Source organism: Ambystoma mexicanum, chromosome 10, assembly GCF_040938575.1.
Source record: "Ambystoma mexicanum isolate Mex_15411 chromosome 10, UKY_AmexF1_1, whole genome shotgun sequence".
In the NCBI taxonomy this organism is placed as follows: Eukaryota; Metazoa; Chordata; class Amphibia; order Caudata; family Ambystomatidae; genus Ambystoma; species Ambystoma mexicanum.
In genome coordinates, this window is record NC_090932.1 from 291,664,554 (window position 1) to 291,680,674 (window position 16,121).

The 16,121-nt window shown below is 48.1% G+C and overlaps 1 protein-coding gene across 3 annotated transcripts in view; it reads left to right on the forward strand.

Moving 5' to 3' along the window:
- Nucleotides 1–16,121, forward strand: part of UGGT1 (UDP-glucose glycoprotein glucosyltransferase 1) — a 2,047,742-nt gene that overhangs the window by 1,708,203 nt on the left and 323,418 nt on the right. For all 3 annotated transcript variants that reach the window (XM_069617855.1, XM_069617854.1, XM_069617856.1), the window contains one exon: nucleotides 15,927–16,011. In XM_069617855.1, the coding sequence (XP_069473956.1) occupies nucleotides 15,927–16,011 (85 nt within the window). The remainder of the gene's footprint in view (nucleotides 1–15,926; nucleotides 16,012–16,121) is intronic.

The following is a 16,121-nucleotide window of genomic DNA, read 5'->3' on the forward strand; positions in this document are numbered from 1 at the left end:
GTTCCGCCGCCTTGACCCTAAGAAATCAGACCAGTTGTTCGTAGCCCATTCCTTGTCTAGGAAATGTCTTGCCATCACTAAACAAACTGTCACATTGGATTATTTTTTGCATATCCGAGTGTTACCAATCGGCAGGCAAGGAGCTTCCAGCGGGCTTCAGGGCCCAGTCAACCAGAGGGGTTTCAGCTTCTACAGCCCTCCAGAGAGGGGTTCCTTTTAGGGACATATGCTGGGCAGCCACTTGGTCATCCTTGCATACGTTCACCAGGCACTATGTCTTGAATGTTGCACGGGGAGCTGATGCAAGGTTTGGTAGGGCGGTTCTACAGAACCTACTGGTTTAAATCTTTCTGCCCTCCTCTGTTCTCCTAACTTTTCGGGTAGTCTATCATGATGAGGAATCTGCAGGAGAAAAGCAATCAATTGAAGGAGAAATTACTCACCCTAATGATGTTTCTATGGATTCTTCTCCCAGAGATTCCTCATCGACCCTCCCTTCCATCCCCGCTCAGGAAGTTCTGTGGCTTGTCGCTTCTGTCCAAACGAGAAGGCATCTGGTGATCACTTTGGAATGACCGTTTCTGTCTCATTTGTTAAAAAATAAAAAATCATTTTCAATCATTGTGTGGAATCACCCTGTTGAGATGTATCTTTGTTTAAGTTTTAATGGCTGGTTTAGCCTCCTCCTGTAGTTTTTCATTCTGCAGCGTTCAAACGCGGGGGAATGGTGGAACTGAAGCATGGGGCGTAGTGAAGAACTATATATATATAAACCTATACATACACGACACCTGACGTCACTTCAAAGTCGTCGATCAAAACCCAGACAAAACGTATCAATGGCCAATTTGAGGTCCACTACGCCTCGTCGAAAAGTTTCCAAACAGCAGAGCTGGATGATGGATATCTATCATGATGAAGGATCTGCGGGAGTAGAATCCATAGAAAGATTATTACGCTCAGTGATTTTGCCTTTGATCCCTCCCCACAGAACAGAGGAAGGAGGGTTTCCTCTATCAACGCAGGCAAGAGGGTCTGAAGACTATGGTGTATATTCTGGATGACATCTAGGAGGACGGCTTGCTTACAATAAAAAACCTGTTTAGTGCATCTTCTAAAATTGACAGATTTGACAAGAAATATGTGGCAACTAGCACTGCCCCCCAACGTCTCAGTACCCAATCCTGTCCTGATTCTGTTGTCTGCTGCTGCATGCAAGAGATCCCTCTTCTCCGTCTGCTGTGCCTTCAGACAAGAAAGGGAGGAAACAGAATGCCTTCTGCAAACAAACCATCTATACTGCAGCAACCACTAGCAAAGCCTCAAACTCACTCACCATTTTGTAAGATCAGGAGCTGTGGTACAAAATGTGGTTCATTCCCCTTTTCTTGCCTGACACTGAGAAGGAAGAAGCCTTCACGTTATTTGATGAGGGTGAGGCTTTGTCCTACCACACCATCTCAGCGTCAGTTGACATTGCTGATACTGGTTTCAATGGATTCCATTCTCTCACAGATTCCTCATTTTGATTAATTATCTCCTCAGTGTCAGCTGCTCAGAACATTTCAACAGGGTGCATAGTGTGGCTCAACGTTGTCTCACTCCTCGACTCAGGATGTGACGATCACTCTTAAGGCATGCACTATGCCACCTTACTTCAGTTCCTTTTTTGACTTAGCACAGTGTTCGGAGCACGGCTCAAATCTTTTCATTTTTATTTGTCAGAATGTCAGGGCCCAGGCGTCGAGAATCAAATGCTGAAGGTACGGCAATGCCAAGATGTCCCTCACAATTGCACACAATGTCTGTGGTTCCTGGGAGTGGAACTTGATTCTAGCTAGATCGCCTATGAAGTCCTCGGGGGATACCAAAGAGCCTACTTCCGAGAAGAGAGACGGGGAGACTAGGCACTGTAAAAAATTTAAAAAAAGGTCGCAGAGCGATTACCACCACTTTTCTTCCTCTTCTTCCCATAAAGATGAGTGCAGACACCGGCGCAACTCCGACTCTTCTGGTGAACGGGGTAAACCCTACTCTAAGAGGGCTTTGAGGGGGAGGAGTGGGAGTAATTTAAAACCCAAATTATGCATATTATTTAGAAAGACGCAATAGGTAGAGCTCTGGTCTCAACTCCAGCAGCAGTTATGTGGCCGACCGTGCCTGGTCCGTCTTGCACAAAGGTAGTGAAGAAAGGTTCATCGCCCTCAAGCTCCACCTTGACCAAAACGAAGGTTGCTTCGGTGCCCAACGACTTCGGCAGAAGCGTTGATATTCTGCATTGAGGTCAGACGTTGAACTGAGGCTTTGCAGCGGAGTTCAAATCAGACGTTTTGAGTCCATGTGGACGATACTCAATGAGGAAGGGGATCCCATTCCCTTTGGGATGAAGCCTTTGGTAGGGGCAGATGTGGACCGACTGCCTAATTTCATGACCTAGATGGCAAAATTCTCCAGCATGGGGTCTGGCATGGATTCACATGCCCAAGAATATTCCCCGTCAGGCTGGGAATCCTCGATAAAAGAAAAAAACTGTTTTACTTTAGCTTGACAACACTATTTCCCCCCTATACCAATCACTGCACTCTGGGTCATACAGCCCCCATCCAATGACGGTCCTCTCCCTAAGCTCTACTCCCGGTGGCCATCTTCATATGTTTACCACACGCTTCAGTGCTCGGAGTCTTCTTCTTGATCTCAGAGCTATTTTTTCATCTTTTGAGTTTTCAGCAACATTTTTGCATGAAGTGTGGATTGAGGAATGTGTATGTCAAAGATCAACACCATAAATGTTTGGATTGCCTGCATCTGGAATATAATGAGGAGGGAATGTGAGGTTTGTTGTGGGTTTTTTGGAAGAAAACGAAGGATCGCTACAGCATGCTGGTAGTATGGCTCAAGTCGTGCAAGGCCTCTGCTTCTAGGCATGGTCGTACCTCTCCCATGATCAGCCGGTCCTATAGACGAACTCCCTCAGAAAGGAGGTTGCTTTCCTTTGAGGACGCCCCACCCTTGGGAGTCCAAAAGAAGGCCAGGCTTCATGATGCTAATCCCACTGGGTTCGCCGCAGTTGCGGGTCCCAGCTCGGGGAGGACATGGTCGCCGTCACAGCTACTGCCACAGCAAGCCTTCCTGTGAGGGGTGTTCCCTCTAACCAGTGGACAAGATGACAGAGAGATCTAAATGTGGCTCTTCGCTGTCCCCTACGGCTATGCCATCATCCAGGTTGACGACTCCATCGACTGCTCAGCCTTCCAGAATAACTTAATCATTGACGATCACAAGCCTGTTGACGAAGGCTCCTGCAACCACCCCATCGACGGCCACCATATCTTCCTCAAAGGGGGGGGCCTGGCCACGAAGGTGGTGTCCACTGTCACGACGGCGGCCACTCCTCCAGTGCCCCTACCACCACGGCATGAAGCAGCTGTGGCAGCACCTACTAAGGCTCCTGGAATGGGGACAACTCCCTCACCATCCAACCCCAGAAGTCTCCGGAGAAGGAAAAGGGTAGACTCCTAAGAAGGGTTCAAGACCACAAGCTGCCCCAACTAAGCCGATGCAGATCTATACAAGCACCGAGGAGGGCGTTGATAATCTGCCTGAGGACTATTCTTTCGGACCACGAGGGGGGGCAGTCATGGACCAATGTCTGTAGGTGGGTCCCCACGGGGTGAGCCCTGTCCTCCCCCCTCGCCAGATGAGGCATGACAGTCCAGACCCAACGCTGCTCGCTCCTTTCATGCCTCAACCAAGGGACATGTTATCAGACATTCTGACGATGCTGCACTGACCATTTTTGGAGATCCAGCAGAGACTGCCCCCTACGCCGGGCCCTGCCCCCACCTCTGAGCACCCCAAGGACTCCAGCCGGGAGCCCACCCCGGAGCAAGCGTAAGTCAAAGGACCCAGCGGCCCGAGGCATCAACCAACACCACCACCTCTGCTTCTGGATTTGATCCGCCTGGGTAACCGGCCCCGCAGATGGACACAGGCACAGATATGGCTACTACAGCGACAGACACTTACAAAGCCGATGACTTCGTACTAGCTGACAGGGAACAGTTGGGCGTGGATGAGCCCCAAAGGGCCTCTCCACCGGATGAGGTTGGCACCTTTCATGCCATGATGTCCAGGGCCTCGGACCTCTTTCTTCTGGTGCCTGTGGAGACTAAAAAGGAAGGATTCCTTTGCCAGCGATGTGAGTTCAGACAGTCTGTTCCCTTGCTGGACGAGGGGAAGGGAAGAGGACTTGGCCCTAATGAAGACTCTGCGCATCGCTCCTCCCAAGCGGGATAGACTCGAAGAGGTACAGGGTCCCGAACTCGACCTTCAAATGCTTAAGTTCTCAACCTTCTCCCGACTCTGTGGTCAGAGCTGCAGCCCGGAACCGCTCGCCAAACCCGTTGATTTGTCTTTGGTGCCACCGGACCAAGAAGCTGGACGCAAGGGAAAGAGGATCATCTATACTGCGACCGCCACCATTAAGGCAGCTAATGCCCTGGCCATTCTGTCCCGCTATGATCTGGAGCGATGGTATAAATTGGGCCCTATTCTGGACTTCTTACCGAGGACAAGAAAGCCAGAGCCCTTGCACTGTCTCAGCAGGGGGAGGTGGCCTCGGACCACGCCATTATAGTGGCAGTGGAAATCGCAGGCACAGGCTTCCGCCAAATGGTTAACTGAGTGTCTCTTCGTCGACGAGAATGGCTGAAAGCCACCAACTTCAGACTGGACGTTCAGTCCAAAGTGGTGGATATGCTGTTTGATGGAGAAAACCTATTTGACAAAACTGTCCACCAGTCTCTGCAAACTATAAAGATGGATACAGAGACTGCACGTTCGCTAGGGACCCTACAGCAACGTTGGTCGTTGTCCGTTCCGTGAGAGGAAGTCCGGCAGGTCCTCCAAGAGGTATACTGCCCCTTATTGACAACCGTCCCACTCCACGACTCAAGAGTTGTACAGAGGTCACTCACAGGTGTATGGTAGCGGAGAACAGCGTCGGGTGCCGAAACTAGTGCACCCCATTGTAAGGCCGGCTGGCGAGGTTGGTTAGCGGGTGGAACACCATCACCACGTACATATGGGTGCTGGATGTTCTTAAGCAGGGTCAGACCTTGGAGTTCCAACACAGGTGTCCGTGTTTCCCTCGTGTGGCGTGCGCAGCTGCTGCAGGAGGCCCACGCTATGTTAAAGAAGGGGGCGATAGAGCCCGTCCCCCACTGCCTGCAGGGCTCCTGAGTGTACTCCAGATACTTTCTGGTCCGAAAGAAGTCAAGATGGTGGAGGCCTGTTTTGGACCAGAGGCCCCTCAACAAGTACTTGAAATTCCAGAAGTTCAGGATGGTCACGTTGCAGCGCATGCTCGGCCAACTGGAGGAAGGCAACTTCCTAGCATTCCTGGATATGGAAGACGCCAACTTTCACGTCCCCATCCACCAGAAGCACAGGAAGTTCCTGCGGTTCGTGGTCCAGGGACGACACCATCAGTTCACGGTGCTTCCAGTCAGCCTGAAATCGCCTCCAAGAGTATTTACGAAGTGATTGGCTCTGGTGGCGGCGCATCTTCGTCTCAAGGGTATCCACTTCTACCATTACCTGGACGATTGGCTCGTCACCTCCTGCTCCCACGCAGTGGCGAGCCAACACATAGCGAGGAACTTGCGTCTACTGATGGATCTGCAGTTTTTCCTTAAATTATCGGATGTCCTTCTTGGAGCCATCGCAGAACGCTCTGTTTCTGGGTCCCCGACTCAACAAGGTCGCTTGTCGGGTGTCCCCCTCGGAAGAGAGGTTGTTGGTCATTCTGGGGAACGTGCAGTGCCTGTCGTCGTCGTGGTTGGCTACAGCATGAACAGTCAAATCGCTGTTGGGCATGATGTTCTCCTGCATCAACCTCGGGCCTGTTTGCAGACTGCAGATGAGGCCTCTCCAGGAGTTCCTGTACGCAAGGTTGCTGCATGTCTCAGACTCTTAGACGGACAAGATCATCCTCAACGAGGAGTTCCAGCGGGTGATCCATTGGTGGGGCGTGCGCCCCACGCAAGGAGCTCCCTCCGTAACCATGAAACGGTCACCACTGACGCCTCCCTGGAAGGCTGGGGGGCCCACAACGGACAGTTGTATGCCAGAGGCCTCCAGCTACTGCAAGAGAAGACCCTTCACATCAACATCCTGAAACTTTGGGCAGTCTTCTGGGCCCTTGGGTCATTCCTGCCTTCACTGATGGGGATGGTGGTCAGGATCTTCACGAACAACACCCCCACCATGTTCTACAGCGCTCTCCGGCTCATGCCTTGCGACTGTGGGCCATTCTTCAGGACACGTACCTTGTCCCTTTTCATGTGGCGGGCACCAAGAACACCATTGCCGACTCTCTCAGCAGGGAGCTGCGTTCTTGCCACGAATGTGAGCTTTGCCAGGATAAAATGGCTCTTCTGTTCCGCAAGTGGAGTCAGCCCAAGATCGACCTCTTTGCAACAGCACAAACTCCAAGTGTCAGTGGTTTGCCAGCATGTTCCCGCAATGGAGGAGCATGGGACATGCGTTCTCGTTCCTGTGTGCGGCACTCTTCCTCTGTGCCTTCCCTCATTTCCTGCTACAAGTGATCAACCCACTCAGCAGTGTCACTACAGGATGATACTCATTGCTCTGTCGTGGCCACGAAGATCTGGTATCCTGACCTGCTACGTCTGTCTGTGCCCATGTCCATCAGGCTACCTCTACTTCCCGATCTTATCACCAGGGAAGGTGTGGCGATTCTGCACCACGATCCAGCTGGAGAAAAGTTACTTACCTCTAAGTCTTGTTCTCCAGCATGGGTCTGGCATGGATTCACATGTGAACCCTCCCTCCTTCCCCTCTGTGGCTCTTCTTGGTTCATACTGCCACTTTACGTGCTTACCAAATCTGAAGATGGCCACCAGGGGTGGAGCTTAGGGAGAGCACTGTCATTGTGTGGGGACAGTGTGACCCAGAGTACAGTGATGGGTTTAAGAAAGAAATACAGTTTTTAACCGAGGATTCCCAACCTGACTATAGGGAATATTCATGAGCATGTGAATTCATGCCAGACCCATGCTGGAGAACAAGAGTTGCAGGTAAGTAACTTGTTCCTTACTAGAGCTAGGGGAGGGTCTGCACGATGCAAGTGGACTGGATACATCCTCATCCCCAGTTTGTTTCTGCAGGTGTCCCCATACGCACACCCGTATTCACAGTACCACAAGGCGGTCGAGAAAGTGTATGTCTTCCTCAGCACCACTTCTAAGCCACTCCTGCAGCAGAAATTAACTCCTATTCCGGACAAGGGGCTGCAATGCAGCCATAGCAGACCTGATCATGTAGTTATGGCACCGACCATTCCCAACGCCAGTGGTCAACGGCAATCTCATGAAAAAAATACACACCGGCAAGGGTTCATCTTCACTTCCTCATGGCTCATCCGAGCCCCAAGGGATTGGTGGTGCAGGCCTTCGACCTAGACATTGAACCTTGCCTCGAGATGTATGATGCTAAAAGCAATCAAAGCTTCTTTTGCATTCTCCAAATATTCCCATATCCCCTGGTGGACTATATAGGAAGAGGGCTGGACATTTCCCCAAATGGGAGGTCAGTGGCGGCTTCCTAGATATCAAGGATTGTAAGGAAATGACATGCCAAACCCTGCAGACCAGCCTCAACGCAGCAGACTGTCGGAAGGTTGATGGGTATATCGACTGTGCTGTGCCAAACCTCGTACCTCCGAGGATCAGACTTCTCGCTGAATGTCCAGGAAAAACCTCTCGACATAACACTTGCACATTCTGAATGCTCACAAGGCCTATTAGGACCGCCTCTCTCTTCCTGATTGTTTTTATATCTGCCTTTCATTCCCATGTCCCTCCCTGTTGACCTTGGGCCCCCGTTCCTGCCCGCTCAGATTGAGATTCAACACCATTTTCCTGGTGGCCATCACTTCTGGTTGCATAGTACGTGAGCTACAAGCTCTTTCATTTAAAACTCCTTTCACCACATTTTTGAAGGAGAAGGTATTCTTGAGGGTTCGCCCCTACTTCCTTACCAAATTGGTGTCAAAATTTCACCTGACACAAAAGATTACCATGCCGACATTTTACCCACCACCTCATCCTTCCAAGGATGAAGAGAGGTTGCACAGACTGGACCTAATAAAGGGCTCTGAGTGTTATATTGCCAGATTGGCAAATGTCTGGCAAGATAGTCAACTCTTTGTTCTTTACACTGGACACAGACTGGGTCAAGCCGTGACTAAACAGACCTCATCGCGCTGGATCATTCTGTGTATTTCAGAATGTTATTATTTGACTGGAAAAGATGTCCCTGAAAATCTAAGGGCACATTCCACCAGAGTGGCGGCAACCACTTCATCTCTGCAAAAAGGTGTACCGGTGCAGACATTTGTAATGCTGCAACTTGGTTTTCGATACACACCTTCTCAAAACATTACTGTCTGGACACCTTATCGGGTCACAACCCTAGGTTTGGGAAAGCTGTTTTACACAATATAAACCAGTAACAAAAATACAATTGTCACACATTCTATATAACTGCAATGGGAGTCTATCAAAGATGAGGAATCCGTGGAAGGACACAATCCATTAGAAGAACAAATTACTTACCCCGTGTTATGCTTGAGCTAAAACATGGCACTGGTGCGCAGTGTATTCTGGGAGCACTCAGAGCCATAATGGATATTTACTTCATGCCGCAGTGAAAAGTTGTACTCATTTTGCTGAGAGCTAGATTTACTATGCTGAAGAAAACATGCTTTCCAAACCTGGTATGCAGTCAAGGACATTTGGCTGGGAAAGCTAGCTTTGTTATGTCTTGTTATGGGACTGGTTTCCGTGGCGCTTGTTTTTAGAGGAGGGAAGCACTTTGCTCCTTGAGGTTACTGTCGGTTGACCCAGCTGGCAACCAATGGCTGCCTATCAATGCGCAAGTGCGTTGCCAGAAGGTTCGAGAAATTACCACCCCTTTTTGAGGAGTGCATATATGCGGAACCCCTTAACGGTCAAACGAGACCTCAGTCGGAGGGGGGGCGCTTCCATCCGGCATACCTGTGGGCTGTTGTGCTCTCGGCCTGGCTGTCATCGGGGTCTTCCAGCCGCTTCTGGCGAGATGAGGGATCCAGTTACGCCCACGGTGATGTATTTTCTTTTGAATTCTCTGTTTCTTCTGTGATTTATTACTGTTATCACTTGTTGCTTCCAAGCTTTGAATAAATAGCCGTATAAGTGCTCATTATTTTCTAAGAGTGTGTGTGGTTGCAAGTCATTGCGTCTACCTGCGTTTAAAGTATTGGCTCTGTAATTGCACTGGTGATTAATGACTGTCCGTGCACTCTGGGCGAGCAATACACCCCGTTAATGTTTTTTCTTCTGGATGTTCCTCCCACCAATTTCTCATCGCCCTCCCAGCCTACCCCTCTGATTGTGGGTGAATTTTTAATATACTTGTCTCTTTCAATGCCTATATGCGTTATGTATCCTCAAGTCGGCTATGCAGAAAGAGGGAAAAACTAGAACTGAGGCAACGGGTGTATTACGTGCCATTTATTATAACAACATCAATCTCACGTCCAGCGCGGGGATGGAAGCCGCTGATGGACATTGACTCGATGACGCACAGGGTCCTCTGCTGTCAAAAAAGTTTCCTAAGCTCAAAGCAGGATATTGGTATATCAAAGATGAGGAATCCATGTTTGTTTGTTTATTGTTTATTTTTTTTATTGTTTATTTTTTTCTTTTTTGATGGGAGGAACATCCAGTAGAAAGAACATTACCAGGGTGAAGTCATTTGTGTGTTTGCGAGCTAGGCGTAGAAACAAACATAGGCCATGATGACCTGCCTCTACTGATTGGTATTCTCCAACTATGGCAAGTCTTTTGTGACACCCTCTCAACCGATGTTTTTCCTAGGAGTGCAATTGAACAGTCTCTTGCACACCTCTACCGCGTCAGCCAACAGGGTCAAGACCATGCTCTCAATGGCCCACTCGCTGTCACGGCGACAGGTCACATCAGTCTGGACTCTGAAATCCCTTTTAGAGATGTCCTCTTGTATCCCTCTCATACAGCACTGGCAGCTTCGCGTGCAACCTTTCAAGGAGTTCCTGGATGCCCGCTATCAACAGGTCACTGACCATTGGGATGACCAGTTGTTCCTCAAGCATCCATTTCTCAACGCTCTTTGTTGTTGGTCGGAAGGCACCATCCTCAAACAGGGAACTCCATTTGTGACACCCAGCCACCAGGCCACGGTTGCACCCAATGCAACCATGGAGAGTTGGGAAGCCTATACTGACTGTCTTCACAGCAGTGGCTTTTGGTTGGAAGAGGAAAATCCTTGCCTATCAACGTCCTGGATTTGAGGGCAGTGTTCTGGGCTCTGAAATCCTTTCGTCTCTATCTGCAAGGAAAAGTGGTTTGTGTATTCACAATCACAACAGCCACCAGGTTCTATATCCGGAGTAAGGGTGGCACCAGATCTCCTATCCTGTCTACCAAAGTGCAAGTCCTCTGGAAATGGGATCTTTCTCATGGGATGTTCATTCATGGGAAGTTCCAGTCTCCTTTCCGCCTGCCAGGCATCCACAACTCCATAGCAGATTCCCTCAGCAGGGAACTCCTTTCTTGCCACAAGAGGGAGCACCTCCATAGCCAAGCTCTATTCCAGACATGTGGAACAGAGAACATATACCTATTTGCCACCAAGGGCATCTCTAAGCATTCACAAGCAGGTTCCCACAGCCAGGCAGCCTGGGTGATGGCTTTTTGATTTCATAGATGGGCACGTTTCTGTATGCTTTTCCACTGTTTACTCTCGTGCTGCGAGTCCAGTCCATCTTGAAATGCAGACTGATTCTTCTCGCCCCAGGGTGGCTTAGGCAGTTTTGTTTTTCGGCACTCCTCGCTCTGTCATCGGCTCTACCCATCACGCTTCCGCCCACATAGAACCTTGTGACCTGGATCAAGGGAATAGTCCTTCATAACAACCAGGCCTTGTTTAACCTGATGGCCAGCCTCCTGCTTAATTAGAGTTCGGCCATGGTGATATAGCCCAAGACTGCAGGGACACCTTAGCGAAGACTCGAGCTCCTGATACAATCTCCTGCTACAACAGCAAGTGGAAATGTTTTTCAGTATGATGTGCTAAAATGTAGGGGATGCCTTCCACTCCAACCGCAACAAATTCTGCAATAGCTACTCTCCTTGGCTTGGCAAGCAGCCTGGCTCATACCTCTATCAAAGTTTGCTTTGCCCCGATTCCCCTCTTAGTCCTGTTATGCCATCTTTGTGGACTTAACTCTTTAAGGAATTTTTTCAGGCCTGTTCAGTGCTTTTCCACCCGTGCGTACACCAGCTACAGCTTGAGAACTCAATGTTGTGCTCTCAAAGTTGATGGGACGTTCTCTGGAGTCTCTACATAAGGCATACATCAGATTCCTGCCGTAGAAGACTGCTTTCGCAGTCATCATCACTTCAGCCAGGAGTGTAGGCGAAATCCACACACTCTGACACGCTGCCTTCTCTGGTGTTTCACAAGTCTGAGGTCCTGTTGAGGACAAAGCCTACCTTCCTGCCTTAAGTGCCCTCATCGTTTCACTTCAATGAGCCTTTAATACTGCCAGTGTTCTTCGGCTCTCCTTCCACACCTGCTGAGCGCTCCCTTCACTCTCTCTGAATGCCATGTGAGCGCTGAAGTACTATGTTGCCCGTACCAAGCCATTCCAAAAGTACTCGGAGCTGTTTGTCTGGTTTGGGGCTACTGCCATCTGCACTGGGCTGTCCAATTTCTCCATAACCTGATGGCTTTCGACTTGCATTTCCTTTTCACCAACTGACCACAAGGCTGATTCACGGTCACCCTAAGGCCCATTCCATGAGTGCTGCCTCGCCTACCACTGCCTTGCGCTCTGGTGTCCCCCTTTTGGACATATGCAGGGTAGCAACCTGGTGGTCTATTCACACTTTCACCAGGTTTTATTGTACTGACAGGGACTCAACTGAGGAATCCAGAGTTGGACAAGCTGTCCTTGAACATCTTGTTATCTATGGTGAGATTTGTCCTGAAGGTAAGCCTTCTTTCCTCTTCTTAATCTGGCATTGTATGCATAGATAGATATGGATGTACTGCTTTGTAATCTATTCAAACAGCATGTGAATATATGACAGTAACTCCTGTTCTCCAGAATTGCTGTCTTTCGCGGATTCACATGACCTTCCTGCCTACCCTACATGTGGCTCATGTTGACTCATTTTTGATACTGTCATATGCGTTTTGTGAATCTGAAGACAGCCTGCAGGAGAGGAATTATATGATGTTCTGTCTATTGGCTGAGTGGTAAATGACTGTGACGAATACAGGGTATTCGTCCCTTCTACCCAGGGAGAAGCCACCCCTTTTGAGGCTGTGCAACATACATTATCTGCATATACGAGACCTGGAAAGACTGTTACTTCTGTTTTGAATACTCCCAAAAGTCATAGAATGAAGATGAAAAGAGAAGAGGTTCAGACAGGTAACCAGTTACAACTTCATATTTTAATATTAATCAAAAACATCATAAAAGTACATAATACCTTCTCAAACTATCAACATTAAAAATCATTTGGAATAGTAGTGCAAAATGCTTGTATCAAAAAACATTTATAAAAGAATGTTTAAAGTTTACACATTTCTTGACCTAATGCTAATAAGAAGAATCGTGTATGAAGTTGTAACTGGTTACCTGTCTGAACCTCTTCTCCTTTCATCTTCATTCTATGACTTGAGTACTTAAATTACTCCAGTTCTTCTCCTTGTGACTGCCTCCTTTTGGTTCTTGTGTATTTTACTCCCCAGGTCCATGGTATAGGGGATACCCATCCATTTTTCTTACTCCTATTTTGAAACCACCAAACAGTGATGCTTCTTCTATCTCTTTGCTGTCAGGTAATGCTGAATTTCGCCTGAATGCCACTGTCAAAGAGCATCAACAGAACCTTCATACCTGAGATATTATTTTGGATTCACCAAATAGTGACGTTTCCTTAAACTATTTGGCTTCAGGCAATGCTGAACAAAGCCTGAATTCCCTGGTCAACAAAGGAGGACACTATTCAATGTTTCCCTGCAATGTGTATAAGAAGAGGACGGACTGTAAGGGTGAGGGGAGACTCCTACCAAGGGAGGAGAACGGTTAGACAGAGGCAAGCCTCCCCAGAATTGACGTCCTGGAGGGGAAGAGACAATTGGGCCGTGGAGCCTGTTGCAGCAAGGAGGGCGAGCAAAGTGCTAGCAGAATGCCTGGGGGTCGGCATTTTACCCGACCTAAGAGCCAATGTCGGAGAGGCAGAGATGGAATCTCAACCGTCTAATCTGGTGGCACAACCACGAAGAAGCTGTGGTGGACCCGTAGCGAATGCTGAGACCTGACTGCCTGAGGGAGCCTGGGTCCCCAAGCACCTCACACACACACACGTCGGACCATGGCTACCAAGCCAAGTAGCAATGGGGAGAGACAAGGTTACTGGAGCCTGAGAAATCAGAGTGTACAAACACCCTATGAAAAGAGGGATCAAGAAAGATATGAAAATGTTTAATAACAGCTTGGAAAGCTATTGAGGTTGCGGGAGCCTGACAAACCTGGAAGTGGAAAAAACCCTATAAAAAGGGGACTGAGAATAATACAAGTTTGTCGTTAATGATTGCTAAAATTATCAAGGTTACAGAACCTGAGAAACCCAGATGTGTAAAATCCTGAGGAGAGTGGGGGCTGGAAGTAAAACAAGAATTGTGAACAAGAGTTAAGGAAGCTGTCAAGGTCACAGAAGCCTGAGAAACCTGAGAGTAAGAAAACCCTATGAAAGAGGGGCTGAGAGAAATACTAATATTGTGTGTAATGGCTGAGAAAACCTAACTAGGTTATGGGAGCCTGAGAAACCAGAGGATGTAAATAACCTATGAAAGGAGCGAAAGAAACAGACACATATATTTGAAACGAGGCTAAGGAAGCCTCAAAACTACAGAACTTTGAGGAATCCCAACACTTTGAAGCAAGAAAAGGCCCAAGTATTCTTTTTGTTGTTTTCAAATCATCTTGGAGGGGTGGGATTGTTTTGACATCAAGAAACTGTTTCTTTTGAAATATTTACTTTGAGTTTGAGACCAGGATAAATAACCTGCTTGAAACGAGAAACCCTTGAAGACTATGAACTTATCTGCGCATAAACTGGACCAGACAGAAGCCATGTTGAGGCTGCTGTACAAAGCCTTCCCTTTGTCCTTTTTGTAAGGTGTTTAGTTCTGAAGTGATAGGACCAGTTAGTTGGATAGGATTCAGACTTCAATTTGGACTGTAACATCCATCCTTAGTTTTGTTTTGCTAGGTAGGGAACTTCCCTGATAGAAATAAAGCAATTTAGGTGTTGATCCTTTTTATTTTTAATAAAACCCACCCTTGAACTATGAATCACACTCATCCGAGTCCTCCTTCTGGTTTGCCACATAACCCAAAACAACACTAAAAGGCCTCTTAAGTGATTATGGCCTTCACCCCCACTCCGGGGGGTGGGGGAGGACGTACATGGCTGGTAACGGCCCGCCAGCCCGAGCCTAGGTAGTCACAAGCACCTCAGCGAGGGCTGGGGACGCTACCCCTCCACTCCCCCACATCCCCACAGCAGGGTGAAAGCCATTCTCACCCCAGGGTTTATCCGTTGTGCAAATGGTTTGTCTTTTTCCTCTGGAAATTGACTGCGCAAGCGATGCCAATCTCCCAAGGGGGCAGAGGGGGAGATGGCCGCCACAATAGGGTAAGGAGACTAAGTCCCTTTTCCATTTCTATGGCGAGCGGGAGGAATGTCTGGACCAGAGCACAAAACTCTGACCGGCAGGTAAGTGGGGAGGGATGAAGGGGGTGGGCAAGCGGTATGGTTTGTTTTTGGAGGGGTGGGATGTTGAGGCAACAGGAAGATGCTCCCAGTTACCTCCCCACATTAAAAACATTTTTTTTAATGGTGTCACCTGGGGAACGGCCACGAGTGGCTGGAATCAGAGGGCGGAGAATGTGTATTCTCTATGCTGTTCCAGCCACCTGATTGGCTGAGTGCACTTCCCCGGGAGTGAATCTTCATTTGAAATGAAGCAGCTTCATTGGTAGAGTATTCCCACATTGATGACACATAATGGAACTAGAAGGGGCAGGTACACGTGGTGAGACATAGACTCAGAACAGATTGTGAATGAGCAGGGATAGAGGAGAAGGAAGAGGAGCTCAAGCAAGGGGCAGATTGTAAAGACAGAAGGGCAAAGAGTCAAGCACAGGTGCTTTGCACAGGATATCTTTTTAAACTTACTTAATGGTAGGGCAAAAAGATGGGGCAAAGACAGTGCAGTAAATGAAAAAAAAGTCAGTTTAAAGTGTTTTCTCTTGAAATGGGTGATGGCGGATGATCGGGGAAGGGCCTGTATCTAATTAAATTGCAAAGATTTCTGGAGTTAGAAATGTCTAAGACTCCATCAGGCTGTTTTGAATGGCTTGTTTGTGGAGGATCTTAAAAACATGCTGACTCTGACCTTAGCTACTTCTGTACTCTATCAGGATCCTAAACAAAAGTGGTCAAAGAACAGCCTTGCACATATTATATGCCATTCCTTCAATGAAAACCAAGTCATATCAGTGGCTGTCCCTATTCATGTTCATAAAAAGACAAAAAGCCTTTCTCTGTGTAGAAAATGTGTTGTAATACGGGATGAGCATTTTATTGGTGTAAAGAATTCATGAAAAACCTAGCCTCTTTTGAGAATGAAGTGATCCTGCAGTAATTCGGTTTGGAAATGAGTTGCATTTTAATGGTATGGCTTTTGGGTTCAATGTTTGGATTTCTAATACAAGATTTCCCTGTTCTCACTATTTTTAGCCATGATGGCACAGACTCGCTACCTGATTCAGATGATGTAATTGTTGTGATCAACAACCTGAAGAGTAAAATAATTAAAGTCAAGGTAAGCAAGGGAGCCTGTCCAAATCTTCAAAAGAGTGTCCTCTGTATTTGCAAGCATGCGTTGTACAGATATTCAGCACTCCTAAGAGAAACATTGGACCTTGGTTTATG